Raw genomic sequence first — 22906 nt, 5'->3', positions numbered from 1 at the left:
GGCTTTCTTCTAATGACAGTTTTTGATTGACTCCAGCTAAGTAATTTTGCAATGCAGTGGTGGAACTTCCAATGAAATCTTACATGTCACATTTACAGAACACATGACCTGCTGCCTAATGTTTATTCACTTGAGGATGAATGAGTTCAGAATTTCAGTTCTCACAGCTTTCTTATCCACACTTTAGCCAATTTACATCTTATTTTCAGGAATAAACCTAGGTGTTGTATGTAAAATAACTCCTAAGTTTATAAGTTGAGAGTTTTTAGATGTAATTCTTAAACACTGAAGGAGCACCAGCTCCCCCAAATTGTTGTTTATTATGGTAGCACAGGGTAGCTTTTAAAGATATATTTTAATTGTATTTACTCACATCAGATTTTTACATGGTTATAATTTTTCCCTGCATATTTTATTGCTTGGGTCCTGTGCCTTTTTTATAGCAAACTCTTAAGATTTGTATTCTGATAAACTTGATGATGATTTTTTTTTTAAGCTCATTGTAAAGAAATGATCATTTTTGTCAAAACCAGTAGTGTTTTAAACATGCCTGAAATTAGGTGAGAAAGACCTAGATGTAGCCATAAGGGATTATTTTCCATCATGTTTTTATGACACTTTCAGGTATAATATAATTTCAGGTGTCCATGTAACCATAGCACTTAAAATGTCCTTATTGCTGTAGAGGTTTGTGTCTAGGAGACAGAAAAACAGGGTTTGAGGCAGTGAGTTTGGAAGGCTTATTTAAGGGGGAGGTAACTTGAAGTTTACCATGCTGGAGGCTACACAGATTTAACCAATTCCAGCAGAAAATTGGATTCCTGTAGCTAAATTGTTAAATTGGTTCCAAAATGTCTCTTAATGACAAATAGAAAACAACTTAGTGTGCTGAGAACTCTCATATCAAATGCAAGGAAGACCTTCAGGCTGCTGTTATTAAGGTAAGTTACACTGAGGTGGGGACTCTGCCATTTTTGAGTTCCCAGGTAAGTTGTGTATTGTGGAAAAAACTTGTCCTGCTTTTTGCTGGATGGGCTTGAGCCCTAATCTTCCCAAGAAGCTGCTGTTGAATCATCTCTAACAATATTCCACAATACTTATATCTAACAAATCTTTATGTGCAGTTCAAAAGAGACACTAGAGCATTATGGAAATTTGCCAGGCATCTCACTTCAGGTATCTAGAAGTTGGAACTCTTTGAGTCTGAGCTGGTCTGTCCAGGAAAAATGCCTTCAGTGGACAAAATGTACAATTTTGGTTTAGACATGAATCCTAGAACAAAGTGACTCACTGTTTAGAAATGCTTATTTCTGAACATTGATTATGAAAGGTGTTTAAGATGACTAGTTCAGACATCCAGGTGTCTCATGCTTGGAATTGAGGTCGCCTAGAGGAGGCTGAGGACTGGATTCTTCCATATACAGTATTCCAGGATACCGCCTGCGTTCTCCCACAGCTTCAAGCCGTGTTCTGCAAATCCTTCTTTGTGACTTCAGTGCATCAGGCCCTCTAGGATTTAAGGAAATGGAACATGATCATCAGAATTACTTTCTTTAATACTCTTCCCATTAGTTATTATATTTTAGACATGGTTTTACTTTGCTCTGTACTTGTCAGGCACAAGATTTCGTTGCTGTTACATATGACATTAGGTATACTAAGTAGTAGAAGAACAAAATCAAGAAACTTACAGATGTACTGGGTGATAAGGGTCATGTTTGCATCTAAACCCTGCCACCAAGTCACCTTCTCTCATCCCAAACTATTCTGCATTTAAATACCCCCAAATGATATTTGGTGCAAGTAGCACGCAGGGGTATAGAGCAGTGATTTCTTTCTCCGTTACCACATTAGTTTGTGTTTCTTCACTATCTAATTCCCTTTCTTTCTGTAACTTTCTTGGGGATGAGTTCGGGCTGTATTTCGAAGTGACTTCACCAGAATCTGTAGCCTGACACTGTCTTAATATTTAATGCTCCCAGTGAAAATAATCCCATTTATTTAATAAGTTGGAAATGCCTTGAACTGCTTTGATCAGTGGCTATTAAGTGTGACTTAAAGCTGCGAGCAGTATTTGAAGTACACATGTAAGAGGAAATGAGGTACATGTCAAATTCTCTTGCAGAGGTATTTTTTTTTTTTTAATCCCATTAGGAAAACTGGAATTAGTCTGCCATGCTCAACTTTTCTATTGAGTTCACAAAGCCATCCTAGTTTCCAAATGGATGCAGTGGATCGAGATTTAGGAACATTGTTCAGAGATTCAAGTTGTGATAGAAATCCTGAGTTTGTCATGTGAGCTACTGTTAATTGTCAGCATTTAGGGCATATCAAAGGAGATGTAAAATTCATAACAAAGAGAAGAGATCTAGCAAGATCATCTGTTTGTGGGGAAGCACCACCCAAAAGGAGTTCTGAAATGTTTCAGTTTCATTAGCAGCCTGCCATAGGTCTTACAATAATAGAAAGCATTAACTGTACTGGAGGGGCATAAACTTCCCACAGTGTAATATAAACCCATTTCTTCCAGAAGGAACCACAAAAGCAGTTTGTATGCAGTCTTTGACACTGCTGAGAGCTTTTTCTGCTTCACACTAATTAAGATAATGATTTGCCTTTACAACAACATTTATCCCTTATATTCCCTACTGCCCTTTAAAAAGGGAATCAAGGAATACTCCACGCATGAAGATTGCTGATGCAAAGGTTTATCAGCAGTATCAGTGTCTGTATCTGAAGCACCTGAACTCAGGTTTTCTGCTTTAGAGAGCAAAACTTGAGGCTTTTAAAAGGAATTTTTGTTGTTAATTGCAAATAGAAGTCAGCAACAAACGTTTCAGCAGTTCTAAAAGAGAAAATTAGTCCAGAAGAAGGGGAAGAGGATGGATGCTTGCAGTATCAATTTTTAAAATACCTAGTAATAAACAAAGTACTCATCAGTGCTTCAAATCCTTCTGGAAGTTCAGCTGACTTAAAAGAAATACATGAACTGCTGATTTGCTCAAGTCAGGTGCTAAAGCTTCTTGAACATCCTAACTGCGTTTATTGGTGGGAGAAATTCAGTGCACAGGGGAGTGAAGAGAGTTTAGTAGGTAAAAAACAAATGTGTTTCACTACCTTTCTTGTGGTAGAACACCTCGAGTGAAAACTTAGATTTCTTTGTCCCACCCAGACAGACATCTGTAAACTTGTCCTGTTCATTGTAATATCTTGCTTGGTAGTAGTATTATGCAGGTGTTAATGATGACCGGGACTGAGGAGGGGGAGTGTTTTATTTAGAGGCACTGAATGAAGCACTGTGTGTGGCGCCTCTCCTGCTTCTTTCCTGAACGGAGAGACGACGCTGCCACCTCCTGGAGGCCAGGTGTGAGGAGATTCCTGGCTCTGGTGATGCAAATCTCCGTTCATTACCCTCCCCTCCCTGCAGCTAAGCTTTTGTGTACCCAAGACCAATTCACAAAGTGAATATCGTTTGCTGGTGTAGTTAAAGATCCCAGATATAAAGGGCATCTTGCACTGCTTTGTTCCTGTACTCCTCTAACAAAATCTGGAGAGGAATGCAGTGATACTGAGAGCCCATCATGAGCAAATGCATACCAAAATCCTTAGATTATAGCATACATCATTCATGTGGTTTTTTTTTCCTGTGTCAGTTTTACTTTCTGTAACAACAGTACAGGCAGGAAAGAATGAAAATACACCCCTGTAAAGAGAAAATGTCCACTTGAGACTGCTGAAGACTAAAAGTGATGTAGGAAGCTGTGAGTACTGTTGTGAAAAGAAGAGAGGCACAAAGGCTGGTACCAATTTAATGGTTCTCAGGCAAGACTGTACCAGTTTAAGCTTTGACTCTTCAGCTACGTGCAGTGTACATGCTGTTGGTTAAGCTTAACTGTTAAAAACATATTTAAATTGAGGAGCTGGGTTTCAGTCATAGGTATGTTTGTCTGCAAGAACTGACTAGTCAAACTTGATGCATCATTTGTTTTGGTGGGAGTGCTTCACCATGGGAAAAACTGGCCTGGGTCAAGTCCCATAATGTTCCTAAACTGATTCTGGTGTCTCACATAACTCCTTGCAGCTAAAGTGTCTTTGCTTCATGCTATGGTCTACACCATAGACCCGTAGTAGGAGGCAGTAAGAAGTGAGTAGTCCCAGGAGAATAAAAGACTTACTCTATGTTACTGGCCATTTTCTGGGATGTGAGGCTGCTGTATGTGTAGGTCTAGCTTTAACCCTTTGTACCTAGAAGAGTTTTCAGAAAGGCTGCTGACAGACCAAATAATGATCAGAAAACCCAAGATGAGCCTGCCAGAACTTCTCCAAGGTGAATTTCTCAGATGTTCTGGCTTTGGAAAAGTCATAGTACAGGAGTGACTGGTGTAACACAGCTCCAGTGCTGAACTGGCTTTGTGAGGATGGCAAGGGCTGTGCTGGCACACAGGCTGACGCATGATCTGAAGCCTGGCTGTGGAGTGAGGCAGACCAGTAGTGGCTGCTGAAGCCAGCATCCCCTGGGACCCAGCCAGTTAAAAGGAGGAGTGGGATCCCTGGGGAGCAATTACCATCTGCCTGTGAACTACTGGAGCTCCCCTTCTCAGCTCTACAAGGTATGTTACATCTGTCCTGTGGTTGTGAGCCACGTGAAGATTTTTGCTGTATCTCTTAAGTTAGGGAGGCTGGTCCCTGCTGCTGGCACGTTCCCTGTTGAGCCTTTCAGGCACCTAGCACCCCCAAGGCACTTGGACAACAGAGAGCCAGCGCTTGCCAGAATGGGTGCTTGGCTTTAGTGTAAGGAACCAAACCATTCCTGAGGGGAGGGGTTGGGGGGCAGAAACCTGTTGCAACTTCGGGATACACTGAATATCAGGGTGGTTTCTCTCCTGTCATCAACACTGAAAGCGATAAACATTTGATTAAAAAAGAACCTCACCACCCTCTACTGCTGTTTTGCTTTCTTTTACTAATACTAGTCCTTTGAACTTGCTCACTTGGCTGCATAGGCAGGGAAAAATGATCTTTCTCTGCCTCTCCCCAAATAAAAGGGGTTTTTTGAGGTGATCATTTACACTTTGGAGTCAAGTGTTGCTGCTGGTGTTGGTGGTGATTCGCTGTGTCTGAACTTGGAACCTGAAGACGGCCTGTCTCTGCAAGGAGTGATGAAAACAATCCCTGAACAGTCTGGACAATAAGGAACCCCTCTTTTTTGCAGCAGACAGCGCCTCTCTCACTGGCGTGGTGTAGTTACGAAGATGCAGTTGTCTAACGTAGATCAGATAACTCACTCTGGTTTCCTGTAGATTAAAACAAAGCTTTGTGCGGCTGCGCTGCAGATTTGCATGGGCATAGCTACAGCACCACCACAAAAAGGACCCTTGGCTCAGAGTTCCCTAAACTAATGAGTGCTAAAGACAGGTTTACTTTGTGTGCCAGCATGCAAGGACTTTACAAGGGGGCAGCTTAATTAGGAGCTTCTCATTGTGCAGATTAGAACTAATCGAAGCTTTTGAAGGCAAACAGCAGGGCAGGAGGCACACCTCTGAAACACTGGTGTGTGGTAATAAAGTTTGATTTGATCTTGAAGTGGAAGCAGACATGTTCTGTAGGCAGCAGTGAAAACTAACACTGAAACCTGGAGTTCAACACTTAAAAGTAGAACTAATGACAAAAAGTCTAGCAAAACCAGGCTTGAGGACAGCAACAGCTGTGGAGCTGAAGCGGTTACAGACTACACCTCACCTTCACAGCCTTGGGCACTGAGTGTTTGGTGCCACCAGAGGGTGCTTCAGTGGCACCCGACAGGACTGTCTCCTCGACAAGTTTCTGAGGCTTGGAGATGTCAGGCACGCATCCCAGCAGTGTGACTGTGCAAAGGCTGCTCTTGAGGAACCTCTCGTACCTGGTAAGTAACTTCCTGTTGTAGAGTGCTTTAGAACTGACGTCTGAAGCACCAGCTCACCCCTGTATTATTTTCAGTTTTAAAAGCTAAATGCATCAAAAGGTTTCACTCGAAGAATTCTTGGATTAAAGTTTGGCATTGGGGTGGAGGGATCAGCTCAAATCCTACTCTGTTAAGTCATGCAGATGGGATGCTACCACGGCAGCATCAGAGGAATGCACTTGGGACATAGGGCAAGTGGCAAAGGGAAGCTGTTGGAATGACACCAGTTTGAATTTGAGGAATTCTGCCCAGAGGGGAAAATGCAGTTCTTAGAGTCTCAGATAATGGCAAATAGGGGTGAGATTTTTCAGCCCCTCTGAACCAAGAGCCTCTTCTTTCCTCCTGCGATACGAGCCAAAGCGGGCTGCCCTCACCTTCTGCAGTGTTCAGACCAGGCAGCTGCAGCACGCTGGGACAACTGCGCAGAGGAATGGATCGTGCAGCTGCCTGCCCCTGACACCTGAGCAAGAAGGGGCTGCAGGACCTTGCAGCACTGTGCAGTACAACTTCACAGGCCAGTGTGCATGACACTTGAAATCCTGGCTGGGGGTTTTGTGATTTCCTCAAATAGATGGCTTCCGGTTGGTCTTTTCACACCTGCATTCCTGTCCTGTTTCAACCTATTGTCAAGGCCGGTGCTGCTGCAGATCGTTAAGAGGTTAACTCTGCTGAAAAGCCCATAATTAGTTGGCTCTGGCCAGCCTTTAAGGAGAGTGCCTTTTAAAAGCTATTCTTTGCCTTTATTCCACAACAGCAAAGCTGCACTGGTATGAGTTTTCCTCCTTTAATTTGACATTAGGTGTTTTGGGTTTTCTTAAGCAGCACCTAAACATTTTGCAGTAAACGATCCACTTTAGAAAGTGGATCACAAGTATCTTGGTGCCACCCAGCCCTGTATGCTGTGCATACTTGTGAAAGTTTTGGTTTGTGCTCTTTTCTGAAGGTCTCTTAGTTACAGAGAATGAAAAGTGCCTGTGGAGCCCACACATGCTTCAGCAGCGTGTAAGCTGCCATGTGCAAGGCAAGGCAAAGCCTTCTGAAGTGCTGAGCTGTCAGCATCCTGCTTCTACTGTGGAAAGCTCTGTGCAAGGTGGACAAGCCAACGGAGCCTGGACATCTGCCTGTGCTTCCCACACGCTGCCATGAGGAGCTTCGGGGTGGGGGGGCTGGGGAGGAGTGTGGCTTAGTGAAGCTGGAGGAGAAGCAGAGGGAAACATTGTGACAATATCAGCCAGCAGAGGCAATAGTCGTGTGTGAACAGCCTTGTGCCAACGTTTCAATTCTTTAGGGAAACCTCTCATAATTAGTGTTCTGTAACAAACCAGCAGCTTGCCTGGCTGCAAGACATCTTTCACTAAAGTCCTTGCAGTGTTCTGTAGCAGTAGTTGTGATGCCCCATTTGTTTATTTATTTCCTCTGCAAAGATTTTTTTTTTTCAGAGATAAAAAAGATCTCATCCTCACAGACTTGTAGCAAAGCAGACTCTTCAAGTGTAACTGCTGTGGTTTATCTACAGCATCGCTTGCAACTTGGCATCAATTAGAGTAAGAAACTTCAAGATCTTTAAAATGTGATTTGAGTAATTTTGGTGTGATCAACAAAAAGCAATAGCACATTTTCTTAGCTATTTAAAAGTTGGAAAAACTAGGTCATGTCTCCAGCAAAATAACCTGTCACAAGTGAGATCATGCAAAGAGAAACTAAGCGGGGGGGTAGTGGTGTGTTTTTTGAAGTGACTTCCTAAAGCTACTACTATAAAGAAGGACTAGGGTGGGAGGGAAAGGAGGAAGAACCAGTGTAGACTGGAATGCTACACACAAATACTTTGAAGAGCTCAGAGGAGAAGCAGTGATTCCTTTGGATAATTTCTGTGCTGGTGGTGTAAATCTCAACCTCCCAGTGTAGGTGAGGCTTGCTATGTGAGTGCCATTCCTCACTATGCAGATCCTTCAGGCAGAAGTGAATGGCACTGTACTGTGGGAATTGTTCATAAATTGGGCCTCCACAACCACGTTACAGTGCTGAATCACCAGTGTTGAGGTGCACAAGTGAAGGATACATAACCATCAGGCTCTCAACAGGCCCCTCTGTAACACAGGAAGTAATGTTGCTGTTACATCCTCCACTGCTTACAGAGGTTTCATTCTTAGCTGCATGTTGTACTATCTGGCATAGCTTCACAGGGAATTTCCTTAGGGAGGGCTTCTCTGTGTGTTGATGTCTAGTGGGAGAGATTGTCTGCAGTGAATGTTCTATGGCAGTGCTATTTTCTTAAGCCTTGCAGGGAATACACCATTTGCCATCTGAGGAGCCGATGGGTTTCACTTTGGGAATGAGCTGGCTCATTAGCTCCACCTGTACCTCTCAGCCATTTTCACCCCTGCCTCGCTCCAGTCTATAAGAATCCCATTGCTGTCCTAAGAAGTGGCTCAAGGCACCAAGTAGGGAACATAAATTGATGGGTTAGGTTTGTTTTGTTTGAAATACTATTTTGAACATCCAGCTGTGGGAAGTGCACCTGAGTATTCAAATGTACTGAACAGAAGAGCCACTAAATGCCTTTTTCTGGCACTAGTATGTCTGTGGTGAAGCTCACTGATGCTTGTTAGTTTGGGCAGACCCATCCTTGGTACCTGTCTCCTTTCGTTGTACATTTTTTCAAAGGCATTTTTTGTAGGTACACTGGAGCTACTGCTGGAAAGAACTGGAAACATCACAGTTCAAAATACAGTGGCCAGTGTGTGTAGTAGGCACTGCCTGCTTCTCCTCGAGTTGGTCATGGACTTCGAAGCCAAGAGACTTGCAACTCATGGTCTGAGGGAACACGTGCTCAGCCTGTCCTGGCAGCTTGCTGAGCAGCTGTGGCATCTGTTCAGAAGCTGTAATTCCACATACACTGGCATGCTGCTCTCTGAAAAGAGTACATGTTTCTGTTAACTCTTCCAGGCACACACTTGTCAGTTCATAGCCATCAGAAGATGGTGTTAGGCTTTGGGGTGCAGCTGAGTCAAGAGAAGAGCAAGCTGCCACCGGAAGGGGCAGTCCTGCTCCTTCCTTACACTCAGTTGAGTTCTTCTGTGTGTTGGATCCAACGCTCATGTAATGACACAGTGAGTTGGTTCAGGTGATTTATGTGGCAACACATTAGACTTGTTTTGAAACCCCAAAGCTTCAGGATGAAAATTCAGCTTCCTCATACTCAAAACAGGATAAAAAGGTTCTTGGAGGATGTGTATCTACAGGCATATTTGCATATGTAGGATTTAAGTAGTCTTGATTCTTGGGCAAAATCATGCATCCAACTTCAGCATCCTTTAAGCAGTGGTGTGTCCTGTAAATGTGAAAAGGAGTTGCTAAATGTTCCGAAGCACCTGTGACTGAACTAGCACATCCAAGATTGGTGCCATCAGCTTCTCTAATCAAGTTGTGCTAGGTAGACGGTGTTAATTGGTGTAAAGTAGTAGTGTGGTTTGGAACTTCAACTCCCAAGTAGCTGGTGAAATGTTTGCACACTTTCTGCTGGCTAAAGAAGCACAAAGTGACGTGCCTTGCCTTGGAAACCTTTCCTGAATGGCCATGCTGTCAACCTCCAGAATAAAGGATGCTTCTGCATCTTTCTCCTTGCACACAGTGATTCTGCAGCCCTTCAACCCTGGGAACTTCAATCTACCTTTGCAGTAGTACTTTGATTTACTTCAGAAGTACATCCTCTAGTAGGATAGAGCTGTTTGTGGTATGGCTGTAGCCCTTGTATGCAACCACTGCCTGACACCCATCATCTTAGCTGTGCTGGGTTTAGTTTTATCAATGTAGTTCTTAAAAGCTGAACTAATAATTAAAAAGATAGTGTGTAGAGGGTTAAATACAAAGTTAGGATTTAATATTTTGTATTTCTGTGAACTAAAAGAACTAAAGGACTGCATTTTACTGTTCTCACTTTGAAATCTGAGCTGTGCTGTTACACCTTTCCATCATGAGTCATAGAAACATTTCTGTTCTGCCTGCCTGAAAAGGTACAATTCTGTGCAGAAGATGCAATAAACCAGGAAAAGAGTGGAAGTGGAGTAATTCCTGCAGTGTTCTCAGTGTGCATGGTTTGGATACTCCTCTCTGTTCCAGGCTCTGAACTCAGATTCGGTTGGCTTTTTACTTCTCAAGTTCTGGGTGCTGAATTTGACCCAGCAAACCCAATCAGTGCTAGTTCCTGACCCCTTCTTCCTGGGCTTCCCACAGTTCTCCTGGCAACTGGAATTGTGTTAGTGGGGTAGGGGAGCGTGGCGACATGAGGAGAGCCATTGTGGCTCACACAGAAGGTTTCCCTAGCTAAGTGTCTGACAGGAACCAAGACCAGCATCTAGAGAAAACTGTAGGAATAGTCTGAGAGTTGTAATTTTAAATGTACTTTATAGCAGAGTCATCACATCCTTTGGATTGGTTTAATGTGTTATGGCAGCTGGATTTATTTTACACTTCAGACAGTTCAGTCTCACTCAGGAAAAACTCCTCAAGGTGTCTACTTGTAAAATGTTTACAGGTAAAAAGATCAGGGTAAATAAGTAGTGTTTCTGGATCTTCTGGATGCTTTTCCTTGTGTTCCAGCAGAAGTTCAGCACACACCATTATCCTCAGCCATGCAGAAAGAGCTTTGTGCCTTACTTCATCTTAACCACCAGTGTCTGTGCTTGTGGTGAAACTGCTGGCAGTAAGAGCCTGCTTAGGGAATACTGGGGGTTAGAAGAGTCTTTCTACTGGGGGCTTCTGCTGCCATGCAGGGGGTACCTGAACTGCAAGTAGGGAGGAAAGATTGCAAGGTCATTTCCTGCTGAAATGGAGAGTCACATGATGTGTCCCTTAAGCATTCCAAGTCTTCCCTGATTTGAGGGATGTTACCACAGGAAGCTTGTGCTGATTTGTGAGGTTTCTTGTACCAGACTTCAGAGGAGTGCTTGGTCCTTGGACGATGTAGACCTTTCTTAGTAACTTCTGCTCTTGTGATAGCAGATCTGAAAGGTCAAGAGGGACCATTTGGTCCTTGATAAAGTTATTGTAAGTTAAGGTGGATTTTTTTCCTGCATTTTGTAACTAGGGCTTCTGGGCTAACTCATCTGCAAACCTTCACTTGCTAAAACCATCAGAGTAAGCATTAACTTGTTAGCTGCTCCGTGGTCATTTGCGAGGGAAGAAAAGGTCTTTTGGGGGGAGCAAACTTGACTTTTCTAAATGAAACAGTTTATTTCAGGAGTTGGTTCTGAGGGAAACTACCAAAACCTTTTGCTGTCAGGTTAAATATGTTAGTGTTAGCCTACTGTAAGCTCAGTGTCTTGTAAATGAGGTTTTGTTTGCTCCTGGAAGGGGTTGTGGTGTTGATTTTGGCTTTTTTTTTGTGTGTGTGCTGCGTTGAATTGTTCTTATGGGTGCAAAATGAAACGCAGCCTGAAGAGGTGCGTGCTTTGAAAGTCCTGTGCTAGCCTAACTGCAACATGTGTGAAAACTGGAGCCTGTGCTTCTGCTTTGCAATTGTGTGTGTGTGTGTGTATGATGTGTATCAATTACTCTGTTAATATTAGGGAAAAGAAATTCAGTAGAAGCTCTGAATGTTGTAAATGGCATGTTTTGAGGATGGTGGGGATTAGATGGCCACAGCCTGAGCAGCACTCTTAGTGTTTAATTACAAAAGCAAAAATTTAGCTGGGAGCTAATAAAGTAGGATAGGAGGACCTAACAGGTAGGAAAATGTACTAACAGTTTATGGCAGCATCAGTATGATTTTCCTGTCAGCAAGTAGATTATTTATTTAGATTTCTGAAGCAACTGTTGTGTTGCATAATCTGCCTTTGCTTATTCTTTAAAGTGCAAAGCCTGGGTAAGAGGGTTTAGTCAACTTCAGTAATATCAGTGCAGTTTCAAATGCATGGGCACGTCAGGTCAGCCTCTAACAAACTGGTTCTGCATGGTGCTATGAGAATGTTTCTGTGTAAAGGTGAAGTGTGGTTTGTAATGCTTTATTTATTTGTTTATTAATGTCTGAACGTTTGGGGTGGTTTTGAAGCTTAGCCATGAGATCCCACTCAGGAATGTTTGAAGGTGGTGTGGTGCCTTATTTTTTATTGTTGTTGTTTTTTGGGGTTTAGCTTGTTTTGTTTTGGTGGGGGTTTCTTTCCTTATTTTTGTTGCCTTTCCCTTTTTTTTTCTCTCTTGCCTTTCCCTTTTTTTTTCTCTCTTGCCTTTCCCTTTTTTTTTCTCTCTTGCCTTTCCCTTTTTTTTTCTCTCTTGCCTTTCCCTTTTTTTTTCTCTCTTGCCTTTCCCTTTTTTTTTCTCTCTTGCCTTTCCCTTTTTTTTTCTCTCTTGCCTTTCCCTTTTTTTTCCTCTCTTGCCTTTCCCTTTTTTTTCCTCTCTTGCCTTTCCCTTTTTTTTTCTTTTGTAGATTGTAAATAAGGATTCTAAACTCTAGAGCCAAAGTGACTTTAAACATTCCAAAGAACCAAAGAGAACTTTCTTCAAAACACTACACCAATCTCTGCATGTTTGGGTTTTTTTTCTCATTACTCTAAAAAATACTAGTCAGAGTAAATAGTTGAAGTTGCTTACTCAATAATTAATCTCTGGAGATGTTGTTTTCTTACAGCTTGGTACCTGGTCTTCGGGAACAGGAAGTTCTAAAGTTAAGCCTTTAATATTGTGTTTTCTTCTGTGTTTTAATAGCTCAAAGGGAAGAGAGAAGAAATGAGGACTCCACACCAGCATCAAAGAAAGTTGTTGCATCTGTAACAGAGAAACAGGCCTCTAAAAATCTTCCTCTAAAGAAGCCAACATCCTTCACTCTCGCATCAGTAACTAAGCTATCACTTAAACCTGTTTCAAGTTTCAAAGGTGTCATTCCCAAGAAACCTTCATCGGGCGGCGTTCCTCCGTCGGGCAGTATTCCTGCAAAGCATTCCTCTCTGTCCCAGGCCTCATCTGTTGCCAAAAAAACAGCTACATCTTCCAGTTTGGGTGGAGGACTCAAAAAGCTTTCACTGTCTCCCACTGCCACCACATCTGGAAGTAATCAAGGGAAAGCATCAGCCAACCCTGCCCAGTCACAACCCAACTCTCAGATTCGACAAAACATTCGACGGTCCCTAAAAGAAATTTTGTGGAAGAGGTGGGAATTCAAAGCACTTAATTCATGTAGGAAGCTACAACTGGAAGTAAATGCTTAACCTGCAGGGTGTTTACATCTCAATAAAGGATGTTGAGGGACTGAAGTTATACTAGCAGTCACTACAAATACAACAGGCAGTTCAGGATTATGTTAAAAAACCTTGATACCAAATAAAGATGTAAGTGAAAAAGCCTTAAAAAAATTTACCCCACAACAACAAAGAAACCTTCCTATCCCATTTATATTGAAGTGATTACAGCTGAAGAATTTAATGACAGCCTAGAATCTCTTATAACACAGGTACTGTGCAATAGCAGTGCTTGGAGATGCAGAGGTGGTAGGGAACGTAGCAGAGGACATAGTGACAGGTTAAAGGCTTACTGAGATTCCCTCCCCTCCCAACATAAAAACCAACAATAGACTATGGTCAGTGGACAGCTGCATCACTGAGGAAAGAAAAAACACCTCCACCAAACTGACAGAAAGCTGATTTCTCCCTAATGATTATTAAAGCTAATGCCAGCCAGCCAGCTTATTATAGAACACTGCACTCTGGTATTGTCTCTGAAATGGAAAAGCTCTTCAGAGGGGAGAAGCTAGGACTAAACTCAAGTGCTTTGGCTCCCTGTGTGGCTCATGGCTGAGAAACCTGACTTGAGTGCCACTGGCTGGAGTGGTTGTAAAGGCTGCCTTGATTTTTCCTAAAGCTGCCCTCCATGGCCACCTGTGGACAGGAATGAAAGGTTGCTGTAGTTCACAATTCAGAGTCTTGAGCAGATCATTTTTTTGGCTTTGAGGTGTCATTTAAAGGAGTGTTGAGCCCTTGCTGAGTGAGGAGGAGCCTAAGTTAGCACCAAAACTTTAGGTTTTATGGATGCAACCTGAAGATCCTTCCCTAACAAATACACCTACTTTTGTTTTGTTTTTAACAGAGTCAATGATAGTGATGACCTGGTGATGACAGAGAGTGAAGTAGGGAAAATAGCACTCAATATTGAAAAGGAAATGTTCAATTTGTTCCAAGTCACAGACAACAGATACAAGAGTAAATACCGCAGCATCATGTTCAATCTCAAGGACCCCAAAAACCAGGTTTGCAATTTTATTCAGCAGTAAATATACTGAGATAGACTTCTGGGTTTTAACATGTCCTAGCATAAAGAGTGTCAAGCTAAAGGTTGATGAATTATGCTATGAAAGATTTATTACAAAGCTATTAAAATCTTTTAAAAAACCAAACCAAAACATTTTTATCCAAGTAGGAGTTCAAAATCTACTTCATTTGGTCATGTGGATTTGTTGAGTTGGGACATTTGGTGTGAAGTTTATTTACAAAATGGCTTTCTTAAATACAGACTTCATTATAAATTTCTGCTCTTGTGACCTCCTGTGTTGGGATACTGCCCACATGCATGAGCATAGTTATGCTTTAAATGAAAAACAACTTTGGGTTTGTAAACTAATGTGATAGGAAACGGGAGACTGGCTGGTCAGCTTATGACATTCCTATTCACTTATGTGAATCATTATTGATGCTAATGAGGAAAACTTGGTGTTTATTTAATCATTATGTTCTGATTTTGCCACCTTTCCAAACTGGCTTATAAGTTGCTGGTGTTCTTAATAGAGAGCTAAGGAGCTGGATCAGGTTTTCCTGTTGAGCACTGCAGATCCTGTAAGTTACCTAAGAACCCCCTCTTCAGCATGGCATCAGAGTCTGTTTTGTTTTCAGGGACTCTTCCATCGTGTCCTTCGTGAGGAGATTCCTCTGTCAAAACTAGTGAGAATGAAACCAGAAGAACTTTTATCTAAAGAGCTGTCTGTATGGAAAGAGAAACCAGCTAAAGCAGTAAGTAACATATTTTCCCCACTGTCTGCTGAGACATAGTAAGTTTGCCAACCCTTAATGCACTGTTTCTTCCTAGTGAAATACCAATAATGGCCAATTCATATTTACTTTTTACCAGCCAGATGACAGTAAAGTATAGGATGAGATTAAGAAATGTGGACTTTTCCTAGAATCACAGTCTGGTTTGGGCTGGAAAGGACTTTTAGAGGCCATCTAGTCCCAACTTTCCCATAGTGAGCAGGGACATCTGCAACTAGATCAGGTTCCTCAGCGCCCCAGACAGCTAGACCTGGAATGGTTGCAGGGATGGGGCATCTCCCACCTCTCTGGGTAGCCTGGGCCAGGGTCTCACGACTCACAGAGGAAGGTGTGTCTAGCTGATACTTTTTACCAAAATGGTTTTGTTTCTTTCAGGCAGTAGAGGCAAGAATCAAACCTCATGAAATCAAGAAGACAGCTGTGAAACGGGAACATGTGCCAGCTGTAAACATGGAAGATTCTCCACCAGTGTCTGATTCTGATGTAAGTATTTGCTATCACTTTGGCATGAAGACATTCAGAGAGATAAATGGAAAGAAGAGCCTCAATTTTTTCACCACAAGTACAGCTTGTTTCAGTAAACTCACAGGATGTTATTGCCTAGTGGGTTTTACTCTGAAATAGTGTAACAACCAAATGATAGGCATCTTTTGCATGCACTTCTAAAATGCTGTGCATTTTCCAGCCCTTGCTGTCCATTTACAGAGAAAGCTTTTACTTCTGAACATGAGCTCTTTACTTCAGAACATTGTGGAATGAAATAGGCCAAATAGATTTGATTTGAGAACGCCACCTGATGTGATATGCTTTAACCAAGGCCTTTAAGCTGTTGGGTTTTATTTTTTAAAGAACTGAAGTAAATTAACAGATTCCAAAAGACATTTTTCTGCTTGAAATGAATAATCAACTGGATTATGTTGGGGTTTGTGTGTTTATTCACTTTTAGGAGCAGCAAGAGTCAGCCCGAACTGCACCGAATTTAAGTAGCGCTCCTCCGTTAGATGTTTTCAGCAGTATGTTGAAGGATACAACAAGTCAACACCGAGCCCATCTGTTTGACCTGAACTGCAAAATCTGTACAGGTATCCCCAAGTGCTGACTTGGCACAAAGTGAAAGAATTGTGTGGTTTGTTTCTTTCTTTGGTTTTTTCCTCTCCCAACTATTTAATTGCTAAATAGTAATCAAAAGCTTTTTGAAATCAATTTCTAGGTCAGATTTCAGCGTCTGACGATGAGGTACCATCTAAGAAGATGAAGACAGCAGCTCCAGTTAAAAAGGTGGAGTCAAAATCAAAACCAGAAGTGCAGGCAAAATATGAAAGTTCTGCACCAGCCCCATCAGCAGAGCCTGACAAAGAAGCCGATTCTGAGATTGCAATGGAAATTGAAGATGAACCAGTAACAGAGACAGTTTCTCAGTCAGTTGTAGAAAGAACTTACATTCCTACAACACAGGACTATAACGATGTAGATTCTTCTGTACCTGAAGAAGCTTCTGCTTTTCCTGCCACTTGTGCTGGCCCTGTTGTCACAACTGTAACAGTTTCTGGCAGAGACCCTAGGACAGCAATGAGCAGCTCCTCTGGGACTGCGACGACAGCCCTGCGTTCTGGCCCTGCATCCGACAGAGTTTCAACGGGGGAAACAAAACAGGAAACATCAAAACCAGTTATGACTGTCCCCAAATCAATATTAACAAAACCATCATCCTCACCAGATCCAAGATACTTAGCAGTTCATCAATCACCCAACATCAAGTGCGTATACTTAATAATAAGCCAAGCTACCAAAGCTGTACCACGGTACCAAGTCTACTGTGTCCTATGTCTTGTTCCTCTCCTCCCAATCAAAAGGCACATTCACCTTATTTAGAGTTTTAATTTACCATCTCCTCATTTATCTTCTCTGGTTGGTAACATTTTTACAGCATCAGTGTATGTTGCCAGCAAAGATTCTACAAGGTGTTTCAGCAGATAAATAAAACTCAAGGGTATTGTGCAGACTTAGAGGTCTGTGTGTACATTAGTACATAGAAAGTGAGTCTATGTGAGAGATGGTTTAAAGGCATTTCCAGATTTTCATCCCATATTAAAACACATCTGAATTATGAATTAACCAACTAGTCAACTTGAAAGGAAGTTAATTAATTTCTTTCACATTCTGGCTATATATAGTAGTAAAAATAAACATGGCCAAGAATATCCTGATGCAACTGCAGCTCAAAGATTTTTGTTCATAGCAAATTGTTTTACTGGAGAATCTCAGATGCATATTGTTCACTCAAGTAGTGGGAAATGCAGAATTCAGTTTAATTTGTTACAGAGTCAGGAGCACAGCAGTTGTATTGGTAAACAACTTTTGGCAAAGTCATAGAATGGCTTAGATTGGAAAGGACCTTAGAGATGCCTCCCTGCCATGGCAGAACACCTCTCAGCTACACTCAGCTATTCAAGGCATTATCCAGCCTGGCCTTCAACACCCCCAGGGAGGAGGCATCCACAACCTCTCTGGGCAGTCTCACCAGCCTCATATTGAAGAACTTCTTTGTAATATCCAGTCTAACCCTGCTCCCCTTCAGCTTCAATCCATGTACCCTTGTCCTATTACTAGACACCCTTATGAGAGGTCTCTCTCGAGCCTTCCTGTAGGATCCCTTCAGATACTGGAAGGCAGCTCTAAGGTCCCCCTGGAGTCTTCTCCAGTCTGAACAACCCCAGCTCCCTCAGCCTATCCTCATGGCAGAGGTGCTCCAGCCCTTGGATCATCTTTGGGGCACATCTTTTGGCATCTTTGTGCCTGTACCTACCGCTTTATTTTCTGTGATTCCTTGCTTTTTGCGTGAATACCGAGTTAATGGAAAACATTAACAAAATACATAGTTAAACCTCTGCTATTTCATTAAAGTATTTGATTGACAAGAGGAGGGAAAAGGGGGGGGGGGGGGGAAAGAAGGGACCATTTTTATTTGTCTTCTGTAACCTTTGTGTTTTGGGTTTGTTTTGCAGTGTTGCAGAGCCACGTTCACCTCAAGACAGCGACACTTCCCTCTTTCTCTCTCGTCTCAACACCATTTGGAAAGGATTTATTAACATGCAGAGCGTGGCCAAATTTGTCACTAAAGCTTATCCTGTCTCTGGGTGCTTTGATTATCTTAGTGAGGTTAGCACTGACATGTTTATGTGTTCAGAATGAATCTCTGCTGCAATTCCTGTTGCTAGACAGGCTGGGGTCACTCTGGATATTATTAGAACTGTAGCAGTGGCAATTGACATCCCTTTAGCAAAAGGAAAAGTAGCTCAAGGGTAAAAAAGCAGCCTTTTAAAACCCTTGCAAAGAGGAATTCTGATGCCTTTTAAACATGTTTAGATATATGTTAGGACCTAACATGGAGCTTTATTGCTGCTTCATTGTTGGAAAGCAAATTGTGGAGCCACCGTTTTAAAGTGAATGTCTTGTTCTCTTCTCAAACTCAGTGGGTCACTGATAGGATCCATTACACAATTTTATTTGGCCATTGTGACAAACAGCATTCCTTTTATCAAATACAACCAGCTGGGTGATACTATTCTGAGAGAGTCCACATGCAAATGATGAGGCAGCATAAAGGCTTGTGCTGAACCAAATAGGCTTTTCTTTCTTTATTTGCTCTGAAATGATTTTTGTTGTCATTGTTGTTTGACTGTTAAGAAGTTTCCAAAACAAACTTGTGGTTTAGGGCTTTTATGGTTCTTTTTGGTGTTGCTTTTGCTAAAATAACTTTCACTGTCTTCATGACAGGAAGCTCACTAGAATTCATGTAACTCAGAGTCACAAGTGCAGCATTTCCTGAGAAACTGAAAGCGTGGAGAAAATGATAGAATTGGTTTGGTTGGGAAAAGCCACTAAGGTTATTGACTCCAACCAAATCTGTATTTCAAATAGCAGCTTCCCTGTGAGCACAAAGCCACCAAAGGGTGTAGAGAGCTAGCTACCATTTTGCTGCTCTCCCTCCCTGGGAGTGCTTTTTCTGTTTCCTGTATCCCAGTAGTTGGTAAAGTGCCTTTAATCAATGACCTTGAAATTCAGAAAGGGCCTGTCAGAAAGTAGCAAAGTTTGTGTGAAAGTTTGCTGACATATAATAGTGCATTATCCACTGGGCTGCTGGGATGGGGCAACCTGCACTGCTTTGAAACAACAGTCTCTCCTGTTTTTTCTGACACTGCCCTGTGGTGCTTCTTGTTTAGGATTTACCAGATACAATTCACATTGGTGGGAGGATCTTACCGAAGACAGTCTGGGATTACGTTGGCAAACTCAAATCTTCACTTTCCAAGGTACTGACTTCAAAATCCTTTGCAAAGCCCAGAAGAAAAATGCAACAGTGTAAAATGAGAGCTTTTAATAATAGGAATTAATAAGCAGTAAATAGCAATGTAGATCACACCTGGAAAGCTAAAGCTACCAGGACTGCTTATTGCTTTGACAGTTTGGATTTGTTGAGGAGACACTGAGCAGCAGAGCCTTTTGCTCTCTCTCTCTCCTGCACAGTAATGAAATCTTTATATTATTTACTCCTTTTAAATGAATGAATAACCCATTTGAAGATATAGCCAACTTACTCAGTATTGAAATTCACACTTGGAAGAAAAGCAACTTACAATTTATAGAACAGATTTTACTTCAAAAGCACTTCAGAAGTGAGAAAAATGGTGCACAGACAGTATCCAGATACAATCTTGAAGCTTAGAATTTCCCTCATATTAACTTTAGCTACAAGTGATTTGTATTTCTGAAATTATTTCTCACATTATTATTATCATTGTGAAAATGACAAACCTGGTTGTGTTTTAACACTACCATTGAGCAGCTCTACTGCCTTACAGCTAGACTACTGCCTTGATAACATGGTTGAAGCAATAAATGTGCAATTGTTTTTACCCCTGGAATTTTCCCTTGACCCTTTTACTTGCTGATAGGTTGCAGGTTGAGTTTTTCCACTTTGCTTTTGTATTACAGGAGCTGTGTTTGATTCGTTTCCACCCTGCAACAGAAGAAGAAGAAGTTGCCTATATCTCTCTCTACTCTTATTTTAGCAGTCGTGGTCGTTTTGGTGTTGTAGCTAATACCAACAGACATATCAAGGATCTCTACTTGATTCCCCTGAGTTCTAAGGACCCAATTCCTTCCAAACTCTTGCCTTTTGAGGGACCAGGTAAGCACAAAATGAGGGAGGTTAAATGCTAGGTAAAATCACAACCCAAAAGTGAATCTGAGACAAGCTGTTGTTGAATGTAAGCATTATTAAATTTTTGAATGTAAATCCAATTTTATAGAATGTAAATAGGGAAAAATTGGAAATCCAACTCTGCTCAGGGTAAAATTGAAATTCAGGTAAAATCAAGTGTGTGGAAAAGCCACTGTGCTGGAAACAAACCAAGCCAAATCACCCAACAAGCCCCACACACCCTAACTTAAGCATCCCATCGCTCCACAAACCATAGGCCTTTAGAAGCCACTCACCATTACTTAAATCAAGCAGGAAACAGCCCACAGAGGAGTCAAGAAATCTCTGAAGACAAAGGTAACATTTATGGTGATTTCACCACGTTGTCATCGTCTCATACTGAGTGCAGTGTGGTGCACAAGGCATTGGAAGTGTTTTGTTTAGGCAGTGCAAACTCTGGCCAAAACACTGACTTCTGGAAGTGGGTTTATTGTGGAAGGAGGAGATCCACACTCCTTAGGGTTTGTAGGTGGCAGGCACTAAGCTGGTGTAGGCAGGTTAATAGTAAAATCATCTGGGTTTAGATCAAGTTACCAGTAGTGGTGTTTGGCTCAAGTTTGCTCCATGTTTGTGCGTGGAACCTGGTGACAGAAGAACTGGGAATGAATTCGGCTATGAAACGCCCTTCTCTGACAGAATGTGAAGTTGTCTTCATCTGAGGATGGAGGAGGTGCATGTTTAGTTTCCAGAAACCTGTCTGGGCTGTTCTATACAAATAACAAAAGGAGAAGCTGAAGAACTGCAGGTTACAACAAAGGCCACTGGGGTAACAATGCCTTGCAGAATGCTTAACGGTAGGTGTGAAACAGCAGACATGCAAGGGACTGACCTTGGAGAAGCTGGCTGGCCTCTGCTCCCCAAATGCAAGTTTAGGACTAAGCTCAATAAAACATTCTCAGAGCAGCAGGGTCTGGGCCAGGTTTGCATCTGTTAGTGACTTAATCCATCAATAGCAAATGATACCATTTTAGTGAGATGCTCTCCCTTTCTGTATGGGATTGTAAAAGGCACTTGCTCTGCACTCTCAGGCAAGCGTTTTCTCATACACTCCAAGTCTGTCTTATCAGTCTTTGCTTTTAGGTTCTTGTTTTCAGGCTAGAGCTAAAAAGGCAGGACTATTCTAAATTACAGTATTATAGCTAGAAATATTGAATCTCAGCACCTCATAGTCTTGAAAGGTAAGCAAAAACTGTTCCTGCTGTTTACAGCCAAGAAACAAAAATGCTAAGTGCAGAACACTTTTGGCACAGGGATGTAGGCAAAAGAGTCTTAATTCATGCCAGAACAAAAAAAAATTACCCTCCTTTCTGGACACACAGGAATGGGACTGGCTGTTGAATCAGCTGTAAATGTTTGCAGTGTTTTGCTGGGTTAGTGAACAAGCAGCTTTAGGCTTGTGGTTGTCAGCTTGCCTTCCTGTGGAAATCTCTTTTCTCTTTTACACTTCCTCCAACTTTCCCATTACAAGTTTCATTTCAAATGAAACCCTTCGATGGGAGGCTGGCAAACGCAGACCAGCTCTGCTGAGCATGAGCATAGAAATCTCTAACTAATCAGCCTGGGTTTGCTAAGTTCAAAGTGTGACAGTCTTTCAAAACAGGAAGGAATTGCTCAGAAGAAACACCAGTGCCATTTGCAGGTGGGCTTGATGGAGGCAAATTTTCCAATTGAAATACATTTGTATAGGCAAAGAGAATTAAAGGATAGCAACAGAAACAAGGTTTCAAATGCAGAGAGGCCACATGCTGAAACAGATTCATAAAAGACCCACTTAGACTTCTGCCATCGACTCCACGTGTCTTGGAAACTTCTGTAACAGCCTTTACTTCATGGCTGTGCCAAGTTGTGTTTGTATTCTAAACCCGGATCCAGGATGGGGGGCAAAAATCATCAGGTAAGCTGTCTTTCTGTTTTTCTGTCTGTTTTGAAACCAGAGTGTAAAAGCCATGTAATCCATGCTGCTTAATGACATCTGATGGAATTTGCCATTTCTTTCATAATCAATAAAGATATTTTCTGGAAAGTGGTCCTTGTCTCCTTAAATTCAATTGTGTACCTTCAGATGGAGTTTAGCAAGGACTCCAAAAGCACCATGCTTTAGATGATTTATAAATGACTGGTGGGAGGGGTGGAGGGTGGGGGGAGACAATGGTAAACCCTTGCCACTCCAGAATTCCTAGTTAGAAGATATTCCAGCTGTGTCAGCCAGTTCCATCAGGCACATATGGATGATGAGTGTCTCCTGTTTCCTGATGGACTGGATTTGGAACAGAACTGAGGACTTCTGAGCTGCACTAGTGCCTAGAAGATCTACAGCAAACTCTGACGTGGGTGATTTAAGACCAGAGGAAAATGGAAGGTTTTCCATACTTGATTCATCTCAGACACTAATTACCAGCTGTTATGTCTCAGTGGGCTCCTCTGCGTTGTCTTTTTGCAGTGGTTTGCTGGATGTGTAATTTCCTTGTCTGTGTCATGTACACATTTAACATTATTTAGCACTTTACCTGTAGATCTCAAAGCACTTTGTAAAAACCAATATAATCAGACTTAATTACCGGTAGTGTGATTTATTGAGGCATTTAGTGGCAGTTTGGGAGGTAGCAAGTATCTTAAATAGTTAAAAAGAAGTGAGTTCTAATAAAACAGCCAGTTAACCTCAAAGGAGGC

At 41.9% G+C, this 22906-nt stretch overlaps 1 protein-coding gene across 3 annotated transcripts in view; it reads left to right on the top strand.

The window, feature by feature from the left end:
- Positions 1 to 22906, top strand: part of DIDO1 (death inducer-obliterator 1) — a 57616-nt gene that overhangs the window by 27125 nt on the left and 7585 nt on the right. For all 3 annotated transcript variants that reach the window (XM_054173517.1, XM_054173518.1, XM_054173516.1), the window contains 9 exons: positions 12644 to 13085; positions 14018 to 14177; positions 14818 to 14934; positions 15349 to 15456; positions 15920 to 16055; positions 16184 to 16730; positions 17979 to 18132; positions 19197 to 19286; positions 19969 to 20164. In XM_054173517.1, coding sequence (XP_054029492.1) covers positions 12644 to 13085; positions 14018 to 14177; positions 14818 to 14934; positions 15349 to 15456; positions 15920 to 16055; positions 16184 to 16730; positions 17979 to 18132; positions 19197 to 19286; positions 19969 to 20164 — 1950 coding nt within the window. The remainder of the gene's footprint in view (positions 1 to 12643; positions 13086 to 14017; positions 14178 to 14817; positions 14935 to 15348; positions 15457 to 15919; positions 16056 to 16183; positions 16731 to 17978; positions 18133 to 19196; positions 19287 to 19968; positions 20165 to 22906) is intronic.

The sequence above is a fragment of the Dryobates pubescens genome, chromosome 26, assembly GCF_014839835.1.
Source record: "Dryobates pubescens isolate bDryPub1 chromosome 26, bDryPub1.pri, whole genome shotgun sequence".
Classification (NCBI taxonomy): domain Eukaryota; kingdom Metazoa; phylum Chordata; class Aves; order Piciformes; family Picidae; genus Dryobates; species Dryobates pubescens.
This window is presented reverse-complemented; position numbering and strand designations above follow the sequence as displayed.